We start from the raw sequence: 24,281 nt of genomic DNA on the forward strand, positions 1-24,281 counted from the left end.
ATACTCAGAGATGACTAGGTCTGTCATGTCAAAACTCCTTTCATAGAAAATACTAAGTAATCATTGGCCAGGGAGAAATTAGAAGACAGTGACTATTTTAGGTTGGCAGTTTAGGCACTGAAGTGATGCTGAAAAGTCTCTTTGCCAATAAATACTGTAAAGTCTGTTGATGCTGTTCTACATCAAATCATTAAATATCCATTGGATAGGCATAGGAACTTAACTGCTGTATACCACATGATCAGATGAACCTCTGACTTTGCTACCCCCTCTCCTCACTTCACAAAGGTCACTTAATTTATGGAAAGTGAAGCTGCTTTCCCAAATGAGTTTTGACATGTTTTGTTGCCGTGTCAGGTCATAAATCCCATTAGGTCACTGTTCCATTGCAGAAAGGTGAGATGTAAGACAAGATACTTTGGGATGAGCAGATAGAAAACTAAATGTATGGTAATTCTCTCTTACCCATCATAAGGGAAGGAACAAAGGTGACATGCTGATGGGAAGGTGAGATTTTCCATATCTTGTGTCCATCGTCTAAATGGCTTTTTGGTATCCTATGTGTGCACCCTCTCACAGCCCGCAGAGACAATGTTCTCTCTTGCTAAATCATCACCACTAAACTGGAAGAGGTGAGGGGATGAAGATGCAAGTGCTCAGCAGATTTGAGCTGTGCCATGTCACTGCTGAGTTTGCAAATCCAGGGTTATGGGAGAAGTGGGAAAATACCATAGAAACAAGTGCCTCTGAGATGGTACAGAGCAGGTCTTTAGCTCATTTTTCAGTTGTCTTACTTCCCCACCTCTTTTTACAGGTGTATATTCTGAACCTCACAAGCCCCCTCCTGCCAAGGTCACACCAGCCTTATGTGAAACCCGCCACAGAGGACCCTGACTTTCCCCTGGCCCTCAGGAAGGGCTCCCCTGGGGCAGGGATGTTTGAGGGCCAGCACAGCCAGGCTGGCAGTGGTTGTGGGGGCAGCAATGTGGGGTGTGGCGAGCACAGGCTGAGCCTGCTGGGTGGTACAGCAGGGCTGTGGGGCAGGTGGAGCATCAGGTACTGAAATGGGATTTTGGATGCTGACACACACAACCCAGCTTCCCCCTCAGGCTGGAGCGCTGTCTATGTTGCATCATTGCAGTAGCAGCAGAGAGCCGTGTTAGGATCCTGAGGGTGGTGTGTCCCAAATCCTTTGAGAAACAGCCTGGGAGCAGTGTGGACCCCCCCATCTCCACTGAGAAGGATGCAACACCTGGGTCACCAGAGCACTGCACTCTGCCTTTCCCTCTGCACAGGCTGGACCCATGGGCTCCCCAGCCATGGCTGCAGGAAGCTCAGGTCACCCCTGGGCTCTCTGGCTGCTTCTGTGGAAAGCTCAGGTCACCCTTGGTTTTCTCAAATGTGGCTGCAAAGAGCTTAGTTTGTTTTTGGGCATCACAAGATGATAAAATAGCCACATTTTCAAAGCAGCTCAGCTAGCTGCAAACCTGCAGGTGCACAGGGCAGGCTGCAGGGTGTGCTTTGAGAACACCCAGACCCCCTGAAAGTCTGGCTCGCTTTGTCCAGGCAGAGTCCGCAGCAGGAGGGGCCCAAGGTCAGCGCTGCTCCCACCCGTGCCACTGGGCCGCACCAGATGGGGGAGGAGGAGCTTCCGGGGGCAGAGGGGGCAGTTCCATCGCTGTCCGTTTAACGGGCATGGTGTGCGGTGCGTTTAGGCCCGTTTGGAGAGAGCTGCTGCTCTGGGAGGACGGGGCAGTGAACTACTCTGAGGCAAGAGCAAGTTTCTGAGCTGAGGCCTCGCTCTCACCTACTGGCATGCTACCCCAAACCCGGGCTCAGCAGAGACTTTTGATCAAAGGGGGCAAAGTTGTGAATGATGACGTCTCTGTGGTGGCTGACGTGTATGTGGAAGATGGAGTGGTGCAGCAGGTGGGCCCGAACATAAACCCGGAGCCCTCGACTGGACTTGTTGTGCTGGATGCGACCAACAAGCTGGTGATCCCTGGGGGCATCGATACTCACACACACATGGAGTTCCCTTTCATGGGTAGCAGGTCAAAAGATGACTTCTACACTGGAACCAAGGTGGGTGCACATGTGCATGTCTGTGTGTGCATCTGGGCTTTCTTTCTCAGAGAGGGGTGCCTGCTGGTCCTCCAGGATTATTTCTGAAAGAGAGAAGAGAATGTGAATCAAGCATGGCCAGTTGATCCTGTCCCTTTAGGACATTGTCAAAAAGCAGGTGGGGTACTCAGAGGTCCACCCCCAGCCAGAATGTTATTTGGGCTCCTCCAGAAACGATTGTGATTGCAGGGGTCAAGTGGGGCAGGCATTTACCCTGGCTGTCAGCATGCAGACTACAACCGGCTTTAGTGCTTCAAGCTTCATATTTCTCTGAGCAAAGGTTAACTAAAGCAACAGTTTAATTCGCCTGTGCTGTTTAAGCATTTCTCTGGTAAACTGATCTTTCTCCTCTGTTAGCATGAGGGAATGCAGGCTTTTCTTCTGCCATTCACTTTGGTGCTTACTGTGTGTCTCAATGAAAGTCCACTTCAAATACACTTTATGAAAGTACATTATTTCTCCCAGTCTTGCACTTGGAGTGGGTTTTTTTTCAGCTTTTTAGCTGATCTTATTATATACCCTGAATATGAAGAGTGTATCAGTTACTCATAATAGCAGTATTACGCATCATCTCCATACAGTTTCCATAACCAAAACTTTCAAGGCACTTTTCTGAGAGCTTTGTTGTGCAGACTGAAAGCCTTTGTTCACAGAAAGGATCACATTGCCCCGCTTGGTTTGTCTGCTAGCCATCACCTTCACAGAGATTGTTATACCCAGCTCCTCTCACAGGAGAACTGGGATTTACTAAAAAGCAGAAAATAAGTTTTTAAGGTTTTCTCAGTAACTCTGAGGTACTTAAAGGACAGGGAAGCTTCAAGACAGAGGCTGCATACACAAAACGGGATGGCCAGATAGTTGCTTCAGTGCCTGCAAGAAAATTCTGGATCGACCTTAGTAGTCAGATGTCAAAAGGTTAGATATTGTGGCTATCCTTAACCCAGGTCAAAGTATGGAAAGTGTTCAGACCTATTCACTGAAGGTCATCCTCTGACAAATATTTTGGCAAGAAATTCAATGAGACAGAGTTGTATTTCAGCTATTGCAAAATATGCTACAATGATTAGCTAAGATTTACCCATTCTGTTGGATAAGTAAAGGCATCTCTCTTTACAGACAGAGGGGGAAAAAGATGTAGAGAATAAAAGGAGATTCAAGTGGAGTTGTGGAACCCATGACTTTTTTTTTTCTTGAAGTCTATAAATTTTCTTTAAATCCTGTTTAACAAATAAGTCAATCAATCTTGTTAAAAAATATTTGACAGTTTGAACAACTTTTCTGGGAGAAAATGTTTTGCTCAATTCATTAGAGATTACAAATACTTGTGTCACTTTCCAAACTTCTCTTTTTGCAAAATATACTGACATATTTACAGTTATTCTTCTGAATTCTAAATGAGCAGAAGGAAGAAAGAGACGAATTGTCATAGAAAAAGGAAGAGTAATACAGTATGTGGGACCTGGACTGGGTGGATAGATGGGCTGAGTCTGACAGTACAAGGTTTAACAAGTCCAAGTGCAGTGTCCTGCACTTTGCCCACAACAACTCCCTGCAGCGTTACAGGCTGGGGACAGGGTGGCTGCACAGTGCCGAGGGGACCTGGGGGTGCTGGCTGACAACAGACTGAACATGAGCCAGTGTGTGCCAGTGGCCAAGAAGGCCAAGGGCATCCTGGCCTGTACCAGCAGCAGTGTGGCCAGCAGGACCAGGGAGGCCATTCTTCCTCTGTACTGGGCACTGGTGGGGCCACACCTCGAGTGCTGTGTCCAGTGCTGGGCCCCTCAATTCAGGGAGAGCATTGAGGTGCTCAGATGCATCCAGAGAAGGGCAGCAAGGCTGGTGAAGGGTCTGGAACACAAGCCCTGTGAGGAGCAGCTGAGGGAGCTGGAGCTGGTCAGCCTGGAGGAGGCTCAGGGGAGGCCTCGCCCTGAGAGGAGGGTGCAGCCAGACGGGGCTTGGTGTCCCAGAAAACTGGTGACAGGACAAGAGGACACTGTCTTAATCTGAGCCAGGGGAAGTTTGGGCTGGACATTAGGAAAAAATTCTTCACAGGAGGAGTGATTGGGCATTGGAAAGGGCTGCCTGGGGAAGTGGTGGAGTCACCATCCCTGGAGGTGTTCAGAGAAAGACTGGATGTGGCACTTAGTGCCATGGTTTAGTCGATAAGGTGGTGTTAGGCCATAGGTTGGACTTGATCTCAAAGGTCTTTTTGAATCTAGCTAATTCTGTGATTCTCTGATCCTGTGAATTTGGGCTGTGCACATTTTGATCTGAATTGATTTGTTGCTGTTTTGCAAAGGGACATTGTTCAGAGCAATAGAGAGGATTTCTTTTGCTAATCTGGAAGAAAGCAACAATTTCAACAAAGGAACTTTTGTATTAGATCAATTTCTTTTAGTCAAGAATTGGCATCTGTGTAATCTGGCATCATTTTTTTCCCTCCAAAGGCAAGAAAAGTAATAATTCAGTTTTCCATTAATAAGAGTGGAAATTATTGGTTAAAAAGCAATTTTTGATCACCATTCATCTGTTAAGTAAAGTTGTAGTTTATTACTTTACAACATTTATGTAGAGAATGTAAATTCCTCATTCTATTTAAAACTCTCTATACAGTTTTACTAAATGATATTCTGTTTCTAATAAAAATACGTTTTTTTAAACACTGTAAAATATTTTAGTATTAGTCAAGAGTTTGGGGGTTTTCATATTGTATTTTCAAACTCAATGGGGTTTTTTTGTTTTGTGTATTTGCCCCTTAGTACTTGCCTGTCACTCAGGCTTGTTTTTTCCACTGCACAGACTCTGAGGCAGCACATCTCAAGCTGACTGTGCTCTTCTTCCTCAGTGATTCTACACATTTGAGGAAAGTCGCTGATGCATAAACACTACAGACACATCTCCACTTCTTTCATAAGTTTTTGTACACAAAGAGAAGCTTCTCCTTCAGTGTGAGAATTTCACTTGGATTCTCCTGAACATGTTTTTGAGAACATTTTTCTCAAAGCAAATGAAATTAATCTCCAAAATAATTTTTCGAGTCTGGACTTTACTCAGGGGAACTCCTCAGTGGCTTTTGGCTTTTCAGTCCAGATGTAAGGGAGTTGGACAGGGTGGAAGGAAATCTGCATTATTTCTGATTGCTAAATATTAACTTTCTTCTTTTCAGGCAGCTATAGCAGGAGGAACCACTATGATCATCGACTTTGCCATCCCTCAGAAAGGTTGTTCTCTTATTGAAGCCTTTGATACATGGAAAAGCTGGGCAGACCCAAAAGTTTGCTGTGATTATTCATTGCATGTGGCAGTTACATGGTGGAGCAACAAGGTAGACACAAGAGCTTTATTTTAAATTCCATAAATTTGTACTATGCCTGTTTGGAATCAGTCTTCATGTGCTAAATACTGCTTGCTGGTTAGTGATTTTGTGATTAAAAACATTTTAAATAACCCGCACCCTTCTGAGAGTATAGGTATTTGAAAGAAGTCTGCAGATAGGCTGTATCTCTGGATAATACTGCACAAAGTTAAAGGTAGGGATTGTGCAAGACAAAGACCAGGCAGGTCAGAGGGGGAAAGAGGTGTTCACAATAATTTTGTCTTTTGTTGCTTGAACACTTGATATTTTATGCTTCTGATGAGTTTTAGCAGTTTTGGTTGGTTTGTTTTTGTTTTTTTTTAAGTGCATACATAAAAAATATGGTACTTGACTTCATTTGTAGAGGAATATTTATTTTCCTGGGTGGCTGCAGTAAAACCCATGTAAAGTAAAGCAGGACTGCAGACAATAGTACATTGAATGTGAAATAATCTAAAAAACCTTTTTTGAATTTACATATGGGAGAATCATCTTAGCTGAGTGAATGTTTGCTGATACCCTGAAAGCTTCACTGATAAATTAATTTTTCAGGTGCTTGATATTTATCAGAATGAGACCCATGTTTTACAAGATGACTTTGGATTCTTGGAGAACTATGCATCAGTACACAGATATACTAAGTAAATTCCTATTTTATATATGAGTACTTTTTCTAATTTTTAAATTCTAGAATATATGTACCAAAGCATTCACTCTGCAAGCAACACATTTTTGGTATTCTGTGTAGAGTGCTAAAATAGCCTCACCACAACTTCTAACTTAAGGCAAAGGCATAAAATAAATTCTTCAATGAAATATGAGTAATGTGCATTTGAAACAGGCTCAGCAGACAATCGTGGAATTGTATTGACAAATCCAATAAAAATAGGGAGATGTAAATCAATGAAATGTTCTAGTTTATATTAAGAATGTAGCTGTTTTTAAAGGCCAAGATTAAAAGTTATAGGTTGGGCATTTTGTAGATGCAAAAGGCCTGGGTGAAAAAGACTGATATGCCATACCCATGTGATCAGCTCTCATCTCATCAGAATTTGAACTATTAATTAAAAGCATACATTCTTTACAATGCCTTCTGTTAGTTGTAGTAAACAGTGAAGAGGATAAATGACATGCCTCTATATTTGTGCCATTTTGTCAGGTACTTATTTGATAACTGCCACTCAAAATGTGCTCCCATCCCTCCTCTGGATACCTAAAATATTTCCTTGAATTTTTTATATATCTTACCCTTCTTGGGCAGACTCAACCAGATTATTAGAGAGAAGATGAAAAATAATATTTTACTTTTTGAAAGGAATTAATCCCATGGAAATTTTAATAGCATTACAGATGCATATCAGTTACTGTAACCATCATTTTACTGGGAGGGGAGAACCAAAATTATGTAATATACGTTTCTAGCTAACCAGTTGTGCAAGAAGCCTTGAGACTAGAATATGTGTCTTACTTTCTTTGTGATGCAATGTTTTGCTGGGCTTCATAGGCTCTAGCAGAACAGGGAATCCTATCAGAAGTGAATAAAAAAAAAAAAAAAAAGAAAAGGCAGGCCTTCATGTAGCATTTTGGAGCTGTTTTGTTTGACAACAAAATGTTTCAAAAGGCTCTGTGTGTTGTTTAGAGTCAGGACAAAACTGTAGGATGAAATCTTTTCGGTCACTGTGTTGCTAGAAGCTGCAGCCCGCTGCAATCCAATTTTGAAAATCGGTTTTGCATAAATGTCCATGTTGTGAGAGTTTGACGCATTGACTGTAATATTAGAATGGGTGTTTCCAACACCAGGAGGTTTATTTGAAATAAAATTCTGCCTCATTACCTTTTGTAAAAAGCATTCCCTCCTGCAATTAGTTTGTGCTTCCAGTGTTTGCACTGCAGTGCTACCCTTTTATATACTTTAAGAATCAATTTGATACAAGAAGAATAGTCTAAACCAGTCTTTAAATATGTAACTTGGGCTACTTGTACTGAACATGTGTTTGATGAGTGAGTAAAGGATCACCTTCCATACTTACAATTTCTTTATACAAAATTATTAATATGTAAAATACAATTGCTGTATTTTTCAGGTGAAGCAAGAAATGGAAAGTCTTGTTCAAAACAAAGGTGTCAACTCCTTCAAGATGTTTATGGCCTATAAAGATGTATACATGGTCAATGATGAGGAGCTGTATGAAGCCTTTTCCTGCTGTAAGGAAATTGGGGCAATTGCTCAAGTCCATGCGGAGAATGGGGAGCTAATTGCACAGGTGCACATTTGACATTTTTTCCATCCAAGTCAGTAATATAGATGGTCCTAGGCCTAGGTCTGTCCAGGCATAGTCAGCTCATGCAACAGAAGCAGATCCAGAAGTATGGAGAAAGCTCCACTGGCTGGGCACAGAAGTCTCAACATCCCTCTGTGCATAATTCATAAATGCTTCACTTCATACCTGCTTCTGCCACCCTAGTGCGGAGTGGAGGCACTGAGAGCTCTGGGGCCCTGAGGTGTAACTCCACTGGTAATACTCGACATCAGTGGGAACTTAAGTGGCTTTATAGAATAGTTCCTATTCCAGTCAACAGCTTCCAAGTCCTGTATCAGAGATTAATTCATTGCTAAATAAACTCAAATCAGCAAATCTTAAATTTAGTCCCAACATAGGGACAAAACCTTTTTGCCTTTTAAAACCTCTTTGCCTCTTGGAGTTTTCAGATGCTCTGGATATGCATCTTTGTATTTAGTAAGAATTTTTCCTCTTTTTTCCTCCCCAGTGAAGGTTAGTAGCATCATTGGACATCATTGGCCATGATATTTCAGTGTACGTATTGAGAGAGGGGTAGGATTTTCAAGAGTTGTGATTTAATCCTGTAAGCCAGTGAAATGTCTTCTCTGAATTTACTTACATATTCTGAGACCTGAATTATTGAGAGATATGTTAGATTTCAGATAAAACTACAGTAACTTATTTTGGAAAAAAATCACAACTGCTTAGTTGTTTTTTTTCCTTAGCTGCAATGGCTGCTTCAGTATCCATTTGACTGGCAGCATGCTCATGACACTGTAGATACATTTTAACTGACTCTTACATGCTTGTGTGGGGTCTGCAGGGTGCAAAGAAGATGCTGGCAATGGGAATAACTGGTCCTGAGGGTCACGAACTGTGTCGTCCTGAAGAAGTGGAAGCTGAAGCTACACAAAGAGCCGTTACCATAGCAAATGCTCTGAACTGCCCCCTTTATGTCGTCCATGTCATGAGTAAATCTTCAGCTAAGGTGATAAGTAATGCACGAAGAGAAGGTAAAAGTTGTAATTCTTTTATGCTTGGACAGTGTCATTGGGGGAAGGGTCATGGAAAACCAAACACAGCGTTAGTGTCTTACTTTTCATGGGTGTTATAAGCCTCAGATCATGGGTGAATTTCTTGGAGCCGGATGTCTAAATTGTGTGTGTGTGTTTCTGTCTGTCTGTCTGTCTGTGTGTTGTTGGGCTCAAGGGGAGCAGTGTGTAAGAACAGCAACCACAATTCTCCCCAGAGCAAATTTTTTTCTCTTCATATTGTACCTCCAAGGTCAAAGTGATGGCCAGAATAGCATTATTGCAAAAATGATGTGACCAGTTCAAGACAATACTCTACTGTTCTTCTCTCTTGAGTTTGTCTGCAAGGCTTTACCAAATATCTTGATGAGAAATTCTATAACAGAGACCACACCATATTTTTACAGACAGTGCCATGATGACTCCTATTCACTGGACATTTAAAAGTCATGGTGAAGATGACAGTGTTGAAAGCCCACCAGTGCAGAGCTGCTCAGGTTTGCACTGCAGTGTTCACAAATAACTCTGGTCAGCCAAGGGGGCCTGACTTTGCTGACCATCTGTTGGGTAGGCTAGAAGCAGCCTGAAGGCTGTGGGTATTCAGGATGCTTCATCTCCTCATCTCTAAATTCATCCAGAGCAGCACGTGGAACAACAGCACTGAGAGGAGACATTATCAAGGTGGAAGGAGCAGGATAGGAGCTCAAGATTTGGCGGATTTAAAATTATCTGTCCTCATTATCTTTTTGAATAATTTTTACTATGATTTTACATCTTTTGCATTAACAGTTTGTTTTCACCTGACTTGATATGAATTTCATATAGACCTCAGTTTTGCTATTTCTTTTCTTTAGATAATGCCTACGCAGGAGGTATAGATTATTAATATTAAAACATAGAGTATGAGATCATGATAAATCAAAGCAGTGTGATGTCATTGTACTAATATAGATGTATATGTTTATGCACAATATGTATGACTGTGACTTCTATAAGATTTAGCAGTAATTCAAGTTTGTGAAAGAATTTACCAGAATATATTTTATTGGCACATTTTCTACTGTGCTATACTGGATTCCTCCACTAGATGCCAGTGCTGCCAGGAATGTGGATTATATCCATGGGTTGGTTGTACATTCACAGGGTGAATGTGTACATTCACAGGGTGCACATTAACTATAAGTTATGGCAACAGTTGAAATACCCAGATTAAAGATGAAAAACATAGAAGAGCTAAGATAGTGTTTTATAATACTGTTCGAGTAAAGAATTTTATGCTAACACTAAATACTGTAAAACATTGATGAGGCGTGTGTTGTAAGAATAGTCTGCAGTGCCAGTTTGATTACTGAGGATGATGTATGCTTTTCCAATATGTATACTTTCCCAATATTGCTAAGAAAAAATTGGGACAATTGATACAGATTGGGGAGCAAATTGTATTTTATGGCCTCCTGGGCTGCTGCAGTCAGATTCACCAATGCTTTCCTTTGTGCACAGCAACATATAACATATCTTTATAATTCATGACATCTGCATAGAAGTATACTGTTTGGATAAATGAAATCTAAGATTGATTAAGAAATGTCAAAAGATAAGTAGGGTACCACAAAGGTAGTTACAGGAATTGTAGTTTTTAATGAGATTGATCTGTATGAATTTTGGTAATTGAAAATTCACTACTGTTGGTTTCAGTAGAAGTTATTTTTCATTTTGCAGTAAAGAGTGATAATAAAAAGCAAGGAATTCCAGACAAAAAAAATCTCAAAGTATTGTATGAATGGCATAAATAAAACTCAAATATTTTGATGAAAGACATTCAGTTTGGACAGGTTAAAAACCACTCTAAATGTGAAAGTTGTGTAAACTCTTAAATACTGGAAGCCTCTCAAGCATTTGAAATATTCACTCTAAAACAGTTTATGCATCTTTTCAAGATCATTTCTCCATGTCTTGATGCTAGCTTCCTGCTATTCACAATTGTGAAATTATTAATGTTCCTTTTCAAGCACTTAGCATGAAATACAAAGTGTGTGTACATATTCATCCCTGCCCATGTCAGAGGAAGATTGATATGATATCCCTTCCAATTCCATCACTGACCTCAGAAGGGGAAAAACAGATCTTCAGTGAGTGAAATCTATTTTCTGGTTGACAGTGTGATACCAGAATTGAATTGCAATTGAAGAGCTCTTGCATTGCTTCTTGAATTCTATGAGACAGTGATTTTCCTAGTCAAAAATGTAACTCAGAGCCCAGCTCTTCCTTGTCACTCATTTAGCTGCACAAGGTGAGAGCTAACATTAGAGGCTGAAGGCCTGATAGAGCTTGCTCTAGACACTAGGCATAATTCTGTTGTCTTCAGTGAGCTATGGCTCAGACCTTGAAGGTTACAATCAGTCATGCACTCTGTAAAGGACCAGCAGTTCTTATTCTAGATTAAGCAAATTTAAGAGAATGAGGTGAGCAAAAGTCTTTCCTTCTCTCTTCCATGCCAGAGTTCACCATCTATGTCTCCTCTGATCTCCAGCAACACCACTCAAGGAGGGAGAACTCCTTAGATTATAGCAGCATGATTTTCATGTACATCTGTAATAGCTGCTGAATATTCAGCAGGGAATCCAAAATTCCACACTGTGGCCATGTTGGAGAGGGACAAGCTAACTCGCGCCCCTATCCTGTTATTTCTGTGGGGTCCTACCAGCCTGTTTGCCAAAAGCAAGGTTCATCAGCTCTCCACTGAGAGGATCAAAGACAGCACCTCTGTGAGAACAGCAGTGTGTGACAGCACCTCTGTCCTTGCTTGTCTCAGTGGGCTGTTTCTTCATCCCTGTGCAAAATATAGCCTTGAATCTGGACAGAGTTGGTAGAGGAACTGTATTCTTCTACATAAGGGCAGTTTGATATATTTGTGTGCATGACACTCTCATTCCCTTAAGTGGGAAGACAAAAGGGATTCTCTTCCTGCTATTGTATAAAATCTTCCCTCCAGTGAGAATAAAAGGCTGTAGAGCTCTCATGTCAGGCAGTGCAGCTCCTTCTCCTTATTAGGATTACCTGATGTGACCTTGTCAAGCACTCCTGCCACCAGAAATGATTGTGGAGAGAGCAAGGCTAATAAAATGGGATTTAGGGGTACATGATTTGTACTGTCTCCTCCTAAGAAGTGCTTTCAATCTAAGCTAAATCTCAGCTAAAGGTGCAGACCATAGAATCATAGAGTGGTTTGAGTTGGAAGGGACCTTAAGGATCTTGCAGTGTGATGATTAAAGGTCAGGTCCCTTTTCTCCTTTAATGTGATGCTACAGCTAGGAATGGAACTGTCTAGTGGAAACCTGGAGAGCACAATCTTACTGAAAAAGTAATTTTTAATAAAAGTTTCTCCTTTTTAAAAAGGTGCATAGAAAAATATGTCCTTGGCCAGATTCTAAGACGCTTACTTAGGCTTACAAGATTTCTTCCTGCAACAGTCACGGGTTATAACGTCTCTTCTTGGTGAGGGGAAAGGCATGTCCATTGCTGAGGGAATACAAACTCTCAAGCTGATTCTGAGCACAGGAATGCAACTAAAAACGTCAATTTTTAGCTGTTTCATGCGGGACAGATCAGGTCCACGCTGTGTATAGGCTAATGGATACAATGCTATCTGTGATTCAGTAAACCCTGCCTTGCAGTTCTGCTCCTTTCAGAGCTTGTGAGTATCTTTGCCCCATATGACCTTATCCTAAGTGCTTCTGAAACTTCTACTAGAATAAGAACATATGGACCAGTTTTTCAAATCTGTCAGTGTTAGTTGGTGTTTATCAGTATTTCAACTCTTTTTGAGTTCTGGTAGGTGGTACAAAAATAGCAATTGAATGCTCTTCTTTTTGATAAAGCAATCTATTAAAAATAGCCCTGGCTAGCCAGTTAGGGCATGTGATAAAAAGTCACCAAATATACAGATGTTTACCAGCTGCTCAGAGGTGTCAGGAAGACCAAGCAGCAGAACACTTAGTGGTTCCTTTTTTAATTGAATGCTGGAAAATATAAGAAATTGAAAGACATGATTTATTACTGCATTACTTCACTTCTATGCCTATAGGCAGAAGTCAGTCAAGCTAGAAGAACCTTAATGCAGAATTCCCTTGTTGCCAGTTCAGCTGAAAGAGCCTTAGTGCAGAATTTCCTTTTTACTAGGCTTAAAGCAGAATCTTGATATTATTGTATCCTTCAGGCTGGCTTGTCATGGCCCAAGTGAAATGCAGGAAGTTGCACATTCAGCAGAACTGTCCAGAGGTAGTCTGTTGAAACTGCAGTGTTCAGACTCAAAATCACTTGAGGGAATAACTTCTATTCCTCCCCACTCATGGGAACAAAGGGAGCTGGTCAGCTCAAACTCTGACTGCAGAAATACTGTCATCAGCTATGGTACATGAGCTAGAATCGGTTCAGCATATCCAACTGGGAGCTTGGAAACTTCTTTTCATTTTCATGTTGTGAAACTATGATGAGAAAATTATTTTTCTATTATTCTCTGAAGTATTTATTAAGCAAAAAATTATTCTTTTCCTGCAATTTTAATTTTAATAATTTGTAGCTATGTCCTAATGATTTATAGCTCAAGTTTACTTTGGATGAAAGCTTCCTTAGCTTGTTTAAATGCAGAAGAAGAGACACAAACCACATGTCCCCTCCCTCCCCTCTCTGGTGGCTTTGAAAATTAAAAATCTGCCAAAAGACTAATAGGTAAATGTGACAGATTGGTTACATATACCAGACTTCTCTATATACATCTAGTTTGGTAGCAGCCTACCCTCAAATACAGTGTTTGGAGTTGGCCAGGGAAGGCCAAGGGTTCCTGCAAGAGTCAGGGAAGACCTTGAACTAAGGTGAACCAGGTTTCATCCTAGTTTCATCCATTCTCCTGGGTTTATCCATGTCTCTTCTTAGGTTTCCTCATTCAGCTCTGAATTAAGAAAACACTGATCTGCTCACATCTCCTCATCAGTGAGTGATCGTATCACTTCCATGCATGGCCTCATAGTCAGTGCTTTTGAGCTCCAAAAATAAGATGTAAAAAAACCAGTAAATATCTGCCTAAGTCATGTTTTCAAGTCTAAAAATGGTAGTCTCCCTCTGAGCCCAAGTATTAATCTATAACATATGTAGGTAAGTGGGACTGAGAACTTAGAATGCTCCAAGCCAAAGCATCAACATGAGACAAGCACATTGAGCATGTCAGAGTGCACTGACACCGAGGTGGTTGTAGCAAATTAGTAATGCTAGCAGGGAGGCTTTAGGCTGTGGACAAAGTTTTACTTTGTTGTACTTGGAATAAATGTACAGTTCAGTAGTACCAAAGCAGACCTTGAACCATGTAGAGATAAAGTTGTTTGAGGCCTTTTAGCAAATCTAGCAGAAAAGATTTCAGGAATGGCACTAGTGCAATGAGAAGTGTATTTTGAATACAATTGAGCTCCTCAGTATCTACCTATGCCAGTGCAGGAGTTACAATCCAGTAGCTCACACAAGTAGCAGTCTAATGTACAGAGAGAGATCTGCAAAGCTTTGCTTTTTGTTTCCCCACAGTACCATGACTGCATGACTTACACCCAGAAGTCAGAGAAGGGTCACCAAGCAATCACCAGCTGTGGCCTTGCTGGGGCAGTGCAGTGGTGGTTCCAATAGAAACTGTGTCTGGAGTGAAATCTGGCATTCAATGCAAAATATCCACTGTCTGTAGGGTTCAGAGGAGGGAGAAGGCTCTTGCTGGGATCCAGCAGAGGCTGCATTTTACCAGCCCCAAGTGGCCTCTGAATGGATGTGGAAGGTCCCAGCTCATCCTGGTTCTTTAGTGACCATTGCAAATGCAGGCATTTCCACCTGTCTGCTGCAGAACTGCAAAGTGTCTGGACCACTTGCTCAGGGAGTGAAACATCTTGTTGTGATGAGTTTCAAATCCATGTTTCCCAGGATTAAAAAGTGGCTGTGTCCAAAGGCTAACAGCCAGTCTAGGTTGGTGTCCTCTTCTGAGGAAAATAGGATACTGTGCAGCAAAGGATAAAAGATTAAAACTTGGGAGATAATTTTAAAAATTAAGTTATTTATAGTTTCTGATTTGGGAAATCTTTCTATACTTTCTGGTTTATGTCTCCTGCCATATTGTTCTTCCTGACAATTAAAAGTGCCACCTTGCGAGGTCTGTATGCTGTATATATTAACTGACACTGTTGTGTAGTCAGTAATTTCAGAGCACTAAACAGGTACTACCAAGTATATGAATCTTAAACATAATTAATGCAACTGAGGACTGCTTTCTTTTTGAAATCTCAATCACATTCCTAGTAAACAATGTGTAAAACCCATTATAGTATATCTATCAACATTTTAATTAAAAAACTTGCCCAAGCAATGTTCTTAGGAGAAAATATATTGGGAAATCACTAGCAGAAAATTCAGAACAAAGATGATGTGTTATAGCTTAGTTTATTATGTCCTTCCATATGTAGATTTTTAATTTGAAGCACTCATTTAAATTTAAATTCATTGCCACCAAAAAAATCCTTAGCAGAGAAAATACAAGTTATGCATTTCTATGTTGTTTGATAATGATACCTTTGCTTTATATTTTTCAGGAAAGGTGGTTTTTGGGGAGCCTATTGCTGCAAGTCTTGGCACTGATGGCACCAACTACTGGAATAAAGACTGGGCTCATGCTGCAGCATATGTGATGGGACCCCCACTGAGACCAGATCCATCTACTCCTGGTTTCCTCATGAACTTACTGGCCAAGTAAGCAGATGAACAAACAGTCACCACTGATACCCAAATGCACAGCAAATTTTGTCAGGAGTACATAATAGCAGGCTGATGCTCTGGAGATTTTCTAAGTACAGAATGTTACATTATCAGAAAGGAGAAATGGGGGGTGAAATCACAGATTGAAAAAAATTTCTCATTTCATATTTTATTTCTCTGAACTCCTACAGCTTTCTATCCACATATGATTTTATTCAATAAACCTTGCCTTGCTCATACCACAGCAAAAATTGTAACATGACCAGGAAGACAGGCTGTAAGTCAGTGGGAAATGTGTAAAAGGTGAGGTCACAGCTAGATTTCTGGGGTTTGTTGTCTGATGTCTTTTTCACTTGAAATTCAACTGCTGCATAAAACTAAGCCTGCTAACTTCTGAAGGTACATATAAGATATTCACTTCATAACATTTACTTAAGAAGGATGTAGAAAAAGAAGCATCTTTAAGATATCTGCACTTAACAAGATGTGTGGTTTGCTGATATCTCATTACCAGTAAGGGTTAACTGCACAAAAGGGTTGAATTTGACAGAACAGCCTGTAAAGGTACGCCTGAACACAGAATAACTGTTGTGCAGATCCATAGTAATTTCAGAGGTCATATAGAGTGACACAGACTAAAATTGCCCAAAGTGAGAATGAAACCAGGCTGCTTGTTCTGGGCAAAGTGGACAATTCCTCCATTTGTGGGATGTCTTTGACATATCCAGAGTAAAAGAGTCAGTGTTGGTGCTTGTTTTCTTCTGACGGGTTTCTGAAGAGGAAACTGCTTCATAGGGTAACTGGCTGTTACTGTGGAGGCAGTCTTGGAGGATGGGACTGAGGGCAGGCTGGCAGGTTATATCAGTTTTTGTCTTGAAGGATGGATATTTTGGTCCACCCAGCCTTACAACAGGTTTTCCTCTGTGGTACTGTCTGGTACATGCACTGATTCATAATGAACTTTGTTTCTCTGCAGTGGTGACCTGTCTGTGACAGGGACTGACAATTGCACCTTTGACATATGCCAGAAAGCTCTGGGCAAAGATGACTTCACAAAAATCCCTAATGGAGTGAATGGTGTGGAGGATAGGATGTCAGTCATATGGGAAAAGGGCGTGGTAAGTAAATCAAAATGTCCTAACATAGAGGTAATTAATTTCTCCCACAAAACATGATCTCTCAGCAGGTATTAACTCTTCAGTTTTATCAAGTGTGTTTATCATAGGACAACTCATTCAACTGAAAACTATAATAGTTCTTATTAGCTCTCACTTTATGCTCATGGAAGATGGAAGAAGATTCTTAGTGTCTAAAGTATTTCACTGAAGAATCATTTTGATTGTTTAGCATTAAGGGATTGCTATTGTTTCACTGGTATTGCAAGTATATTTCCTTGAAGCATTTTTTTCAGCTTGTGAAATGAAAATAAAAGAGGTACCTACAGCTTCAACTCTATCAGCTGTGTATTTTTAACTTTTTTGATCTCTCCCAAACTTAGCTATTGGAGGAGTTTGCACAGTGGTGTGCCTGTCAACTTGTAATTTATGTTTTAATAAATGTTTCTCAAATGTGATAAGATGAAATGAGCAGCTTCAAGTCCCACTGACTTCAGATTCTCTTGCCAACACAAGAATGGTCAGTGCTTCTCAGGCAATGTCAAATTAGGGGGGAGGTAAGGAAATCTCTCAAGGAATCTGCTGCATACTAGGTGTTATAATTGCTCTGGCTAATGCAAAACTGTGACGTTCTGGAAGTTCTAGTTCTATTGAAGTTCTCTTGCAGTGGTGATTTCACCTTGACAGGGCACTGTGAAACATATCCACTTGTGATGGTATAATTACCTACCTCACACACTTGGTAAGAATGTGGTTCATGATATCTCTTGCTTATCTGGGATTCAGCTTCAGTTGATATGTTCAAAACACACACTTGTGCCTATACTTCCTTGTGGCACAGGTCTAGTGAGATTTCTTATGGTGTAAACAGAAATCTAGCTTGTGACTCACATGAAACTGAGACATGAATGTGCTCATCAGTGCTACTTTTGAACAGTGCATCCTGTTGGGCAAGTTCATTTTTTAAAAGTTCTTCAATTGATAATATCCTCCCTTTTCTCATTTGTAAAATATTACACAGTTGTGTGAGTGTGTTTGAACAGCTTCTCTCTCCTCCCACACACTATTACTTAGAAAAGCAGTGTTCACCATTTTCATTATACTTTTCTTCTCAGATGACTGCTCACAGACCACCATAAACATGTTTTTATGGTAGTCTGATTCCCAGACTCACCTGTGCACAATATTACTGCCTGTGTAGTTGGCTTTCCAAGCAAAAAACAGTCATGGCAGCTGGATTAAATTTGTGACACAGCAGTGGACAGTCTCAAGACATGTATATCCGTTGTTATTTGCTATTTTGCTGAAATGTCACATCAGCAATCTGTTTTTTATACTACTTGATTGCAGCATTTGCTGATCGCTGTATGCCTTATCACTTTCTAGGCTTCCCTTGAGACTGTGTCACCATTTTCAAAACCAAGATACTCCAGAGATGCTACATTTCCTGAGGAAATTGCTGAGCAGAACTACAGATTTAAAGCCACCTAAAACATTTCATTTCAGCTGACGTGAGGCTGGATCCACAGAATTTTTGGTTCAAAGTTGTCTTTTTTTTTCTCTTTGCTGTGGGATAAAGTAAGATGAAGTTACTGTATGTGGTGAAACATACAGTATGCATTATGGGCATCTGAGACAAATAGTTTTTACTTCTAAATTCTTCGGTATGACCTTTAAAAAAAATGATGGATGTCACTCATCCTAGTTTTTCAACAGAAAAAGTTTTTCAACAGAAAAACAAGAACATTTTTTCATTCCGTGTTTAAAAAAGTAACAAGTTTGCTTTTGTGTACTGTTTTGCAGCACAGTGGAAAAATGGATGAAAACAGATTTGTAGCTGTTACCAGCACAAATGCAGCAAAAATCTTTAACCTTTACCCAAAGAAGGGCAGAATTGCTGTGGGCTCTGATGCTGACATTGTAGTTTGGGATCCTGAAGCTACAAGGTATGCATGGGAAGTTGTTCTCCCCCCCACCCCCAACCCTTCCAGCCTTTCTGCAGGAAAAAAGCAACACAAAGCCTTTGTACAACAAGAAGCCTTTAGTTGAGGTTATGGTAGTTTTAAATAGCACCTCGTGTGAATTAATTAAAGGGTTTTTTCTCCAACAATAGTGTAGGTAAGGAGAGATCTTTGATCTCTAGATGGATTAAAAGGCATTCGCTCTGATTGCTGACCAAGTACAAAAATTAAAAAGTCTGTACATTATGCAACCAGAGCTTGGTATCCTAAGAGTAAAAATAACTCCTTTGGGATTTTAGAGCAACTCTTTTTAGTGCAGGAGTATGTTTGAATTCCTCCACTGCAAAGGGCAGGGAGAAGAGTCTGCTGCACCGTGACCTGTTACAAACTTGTGTTTTGAACTTAGAGCCACTTAAAGCATGATCAAAGGTAGATTGAACTTACTTCTGAAGCTCAATCTTTTCATGCTTATACTTTTATTTAAGGAGTTTTCTGATTGTGTGCACAGTAATTCTGCTAGAATAGAGCTGGTGGCACTGACAGATGCACAAACAGTGTCCTGGTGTGTCTTGGTATGGAAAGACAGGAGTCTAATAAGGAAGGCAGGGGCCTCCCCTGAAATGGAGAATGTGAACCCCCCTTGCCCCTCTGAATTGCTATAAATTTTAAATTAAGGGGCTCTCAGGCAAAAAAATATGGGACCAGGAAATAACAGTTCTTTAATAGGGAAGAAAAATAAAAGGATAAAACAAACAATGCAGTACACTAAAACAGCTCTGAGTCAGAACTCAACCTGTCACCCTGTTGGTCAGGGTGTTGGTAGCAGTCCAATTGGAAATGTGGCTGCAGTCCTCCCAGAGTGTCAGGGGTGGCTCTGTTGGAGCAAGGGGGTCCTGTAGAGAAGGATGTATTCTTCCTCCAAAGATCCAGCGGAAGAAGAGGCAGCTGCTGTTCCTCTGGGGAGTCCAGTGGAGAAGCCATGCTAGTATGTCAGAACTCTGGATTATATCTGGGTAGCAATGCCTGGCTCCTCCCTCTGGGCGGAGCATCTCACAGTGGAATATAGTTCTTATAAGCCATGCACTGACATCCTGATAACTGCCTGTTATCAGCAGATGTCCCCTCCCAAGGGAGGAGTGATTGTGAGCACTCAGAGAGAGAGTTAAAGCAAACTGCCTACTTTACAAAAGACAACTGCCATACAGATGGTAACAGAATATGTCTTGCCTTGCAATCTGGAACATGGTGTCTCACCCTGCATGACTTGATCCCATGGTATACCATGGAAAGGGCATGAAGTGAGCTCACACAGCATAGTGTGCATTACAGCTGATTCCTGTCCTCAGGTGTATTCACACCATCAGCCAACTCCATAGTCAGGCCTCTGTAAATATTTCAGGAATTATATCTTGAGTCTTGCTGTGGCTCTTATGCCCATCCTGGTCTTGTTTAAGCTGCCTGGAAATGGTCTGAGGGCTGTCTGTCAGAGCCAGATCTCCTGGGGAGTTGTATCTCAGCTGAGCTGCCTAAGAGCTCTGTGAGTGCATCTGCACTGTCCCAGTGCTGTGCAGGGTAACTCAAGTCTGCAGGAACTCTAACAGCCAAGCCCTACCTCTGATCACCCGTGCACACAGCAGCAGCAGGTCAGGAAGTGTTCTGCAGTGGTGGTGTTCTTCATGGGCTCAGCTCTAGTGAGCAGTGTGACCACACAACTGTGCTTTCAGCCTTTGATTTTTGAGAAGGAAAAAGTTGAATACTCTTTTCATGGTGTAGGAAAGTTCTGAATTGTAACTGGACATGTCTGATTTTGGTAGCCAAAAAGATAACATGCTGCACACCCTCTGCCCTCCTAGATTTACCTTACACAAGCAAATGTCCTTTAACCAATCTTCTGGGTTTTTGATCTTTGATATGTAGTGCTCACTCATTTCAGTATATTAATGAGTACCAAAAACATGTGTTTTAAGCTACAACACTTGAGCATACAGAGGTTGCTATTCAGAAGTCCCATAAAAAATTGACCAGCAAAAGTACCAGCAAAAGAAGTTTCAAGAGTCTCAACAACCCAAATAAATATAGAGGCTTGCCCAGTGCTGGGTCAGGGAGATTTTCATGTGCATTATGCCTTCTGGCATGTTGAGTAGGCATATTTTGAGATACCAGCACTGAGCTATTTCAGGAGAGTGGAGCTATGAACTCTGATTTAAAAAACCCCTGAAGGATTGTTTTCTGAACTCTCTTGTGCTCTGCCTGGGGACAAATGAATCTAGAGGGATAACAGAGTTCTGACAATGTTCTCAAGGTGCTTTGTCAGCTCCTGTAATTATTTAATTTTTTTTCCTCTCAAACATTTCTTCTGCTTCCCTTCCCTCTCTCCTGAGTGCCCTAATTGCCTTTTCACCCTCTTTAGCTGTGAAGGTGCAGTTTTTCTTTAAGCATTTTTTTAAACATTTGAACTGTGTTTTCTTATTGAGCAAGCTTATTTAAAGTTCAGCCAATATTTTTCTTTGGGATCTGGTACTGTTTCCATTGTTTATCCATTTGGGTTTGTTGGGAACAGTCTCTCTGCAGGTACAATTTTGTGAACTATATGAGACAGTATAAATAAATCTCACTGGAACTTGTCTATTAATTTCACTACAAATCCTGAAGAGGGCATAAACAGCCCAGCAGAAAAAAGGGATCTAGCTCATGGAATTCAGCCATTTAATATGTTACACAAGGCACAGCCTCCTGTGCTTTGTTGATTCTGGGGAGTGATTTTTGGTTTCACAATAGGCTTGTTCCTCTTTCTTGCTAAGTTCTTCCTCTTTCGTGCATGATTTTTTTTTCTTACTTGCAACCATGAGTCTTGCAATTTTCCCATTCTGGTTGGAGGTTGTTTTGCTGTAGTCTTAGAATTCTGATTGATACCAGCCTAATGAGTTAGGCAATTGCTGAGGTATTGCTGTGAGGAATTGATCTTATCACTGTCTGTCAGAGGAAGTCTATACAGAAGATTCTAGAGTCATTTAGAAAGGTAGTGCAGCTCTTCCATACAAAAACTTGTATCCCCACAAAATCAGCGGCATTTCCTCACCCACATCATTGCCCAATAACGTCGGGTGCTATCTGAGCACTCAGGATTTTTTCTCTATGTTACAAAACCCCAGTGAATTCAACGTGACTGCTCTGCAAACTGGGAGCAATTGCAATTTAACGTTCTGCTTCCAGCATTGCTGCTCTAGCTGAGGCTTTCAAGTGTCAGCTTCATTGACTGGCCTATTTCTGTAGCATTTTCTGGTAATCTCTGCAGAAAATACTATATCAACAATTATATAATTTGCTACTCTGTTTAAAAGCATCTGAATATTGGTTTTAGCAGGTCTGCATGACAGCAAGCATTATTGGGAAGAAACAGTAAATGTACAAATTGGTTAGGAACTGCATTACAAAAGATGGGTTGTGAGTCATGCCCCAAAGTAGGTGTTTTTGTTAGCTTCTTTATACTTATTCCATTCATTAAAGGCCACAAAAATACAAAAGGGATCTGTTGGTTTATTGCAAGCCATGTGCTACCAAATATCATATTGCAGACCTCAACACCCTCATCCCAAGGGTACAGTCTGTGCATACAGGATTGTTCTGTGAAAACTCCTTGGGAAAATGCATGTAGGCAGCAAATGTGTACTCACTGTACCATCTTATTTTAATCTGTGCTTTGATCAAGACTATTCACTGACTTCTTTTGTGGCTGCACACAAATAATATAAAAGCCTCAAGTCTGAGACAAAAGCAACTGTAATGACTTTTTTAGGAGGAGAAAGCAGGGTAAGTAAGGGAAAGGGAATTTCACCTGTCAGCAAGTCAGTGTCCTCTGTAGCTGATGCCTTTAGCTATTTGAAAGCAAGAGTATAAAATCTCTAGGGTTTGTTTCAGAAATGCTCAGCAAGGAATCCAAACACTGCAGTGCCCAATTCAGGCAGTGAAAAGAGCTGAGCATCCCTTGTAAAATAGGGGCAGAAGGTCCTAAAAATCTTGTAAAGAGACATCCAGCTCCCAGCAGATATTAGGGCTCAATTAATTCACTGTAGCCTGTCAGAGCCTTGCAAGTAAACTCTGGATCAGGTCCCAAAGGCAAGATCAAACACCCATAAGGATAAAAAACCTGTCTCAAATAGAGTTTAACTTTCTAAGTCCAGCCACTTCATTATAACAACATGCAAATTGGGAAGCCACACTCCCCAGGGTTTTTCCCTCATTAAATATAGCTGAGAAGTTAGATACTTCTGATTGCAAAGGCAGAGCTGGCTGTGCAGGTAGCACCATCCTCTCTGGGCTTTGCTGGAGTGGCCCATTTGGCAGGCCCAGGGTGTGCCCCACACCTGCTGGGGGAGCTGGGCTGTAGCCCTGAGCAGGGCAGTGGTGGCTGCAGCCCCAGTGCAGCTGCCAGAGTGGGGCCCTGGCCAGCAGGAGATGTGGGAAAACTTTAGTGGGGATGGGAGGAGGAAAGGGACACATCACTCTGTAATCTACCTGCCTGACATGACAGAGGAAGATGTTTGTTTCTAGTATTTTTGCATTTTAAGGGAAACAGTGACTGGATGTGAATCAGCAAAATGTCAGAGTTCCCTTGTCTTCTGGCATATGTTCCCTCAATGCCTTTGCTTCCATGCAGATATGTTCATGGCTGAATCCTTTGCATTTGTTAGAACCAAAATCTGTAGCCTGTGTCTGTCTCATTTGCAGTCAAGTCTTCAGCCTCAAAGGCTTAAGTGGGGACTCACAATGTTTAAGCACTCTGCTAAGTAACTGCCTGTAATTTTTAGTAACATAAGAGAGGAAGAAACCAGGATGTTAGCAGATTAGAATAAATAATGCTGTATCTATCTTACTCTTATGATGAATGAGCATAATTTTGAATACTGAATATACAGATGACTGCATCTAATCACAATGAGACAAAATGAAATAATGTGGTGTACAAATATCTATGCATAGAACAAGTATGTTCTGGCATTTTCAATAGCCCCATGTTCTGCACAAATGAAAGCAGTGTGCATGCATGAATGTACACTAATTCACCAGCATCCTGCCAAAGACATCTTATCTCAAATTAAGAAAATGGGGAGAAGGAAACAATAGGCACAAATTAAAATATAGGAAATTCCATTTCAACATGATAAATAATACTGCTTTTCTGTGATGGTGATCAAACACTGGCACAGGTTGCCCATAGAGATTGTGGATGTCCCTCTTTGGAGGCACTTAAAACCCAATTTAACATGGCCCTGAGAAGCCTACTTTGACTGACCCTGATCAGAACAGAGGGCTTGAAATAGATGATATCCAGAGATGTTTTCCAGCCTCAGTGACACGGGTTCTGTGGCCTGTAACAAGATGAGCCTCTCTGAGAGTGCTTGATGTTTGTTTCCCTGGTAACTTGCTGTCTCCAAATGTCACTTGGTCTCTTCAGAGAAGCAAATCTCAGAAATGTTACCCAAAAAATTAAATAATTCTTTATTTTCCCTTTACATAATTCTGACTTTTTCCCCTTGTAAACGCTTCAAGATCTTCTCTAGTCATTGTATAGACTAATTTGTGTTCTTCTCTTTTTGTATGCTTTTCTGCAAGCTATTTTCTGCAAGCTATTT

At 41.0% G+C, this 24,281-nt stretch overlaps 1 protein-coding gene across 1 annotated transcript in view; it reads left to right on the forward strand.

The window, feature by feature from the left end:
• Window positions 1–1,658: 1,658 nt before the first annotated feature.
• The window catches only part of DPYS (dihydropyrimidinase), a 28,839-nt gene continuing 6,216 nt past the window's right edge, over window positions 1,659–24,281 (forward strand). Inside the window, exons 1-7 of the mRNA XM_005479440.3 lie at window positions 1,659–2,085; window positions 5,291–5,449; window positions 7,564–7,743; window positions 8,585–8,774; window positions 15,410–15,566; window positions 16,549–16,690; window positions 18,491–18,633. Of these exons, the coding sequence (XP_005479497.1) occupies window positions 1,816–2,085; window positions 5,291–5,449; window positions 7,564–7,743; window positions 8,585–8,774; window positions 15,410–15,566; window positions 16,549–16,690; window positions 18,491–18,633 (1,241 nt within the window). The 5' untranslated portion in view covers window positions 1,659–1,815. The remainder of the gene's footprint in view (window positions 2,086–5,290; window positions 5,450–7,563; window positions 7,744–8,584; window positions 8,775–15,409; window positions 15,567–16,548; window positions 16,691–18,490; window positions 18,634–24,281) is intronic.

This window comes from Zonotrichia albicollis, chromosome 1 (genome assembly GCF_047830755.1).
Source record: "Zonotrichia albicollis isolate bZonAlb1 chromosome 1, bZonAlb1.hap1, whole genome shotgun sequence".
Lineage (NCBI taxonomy): Eukaryota > Metazoa > Chordata > Aves > Passeriformes > Passerellidae > Zonotrichia > Zonotrichia albicollis.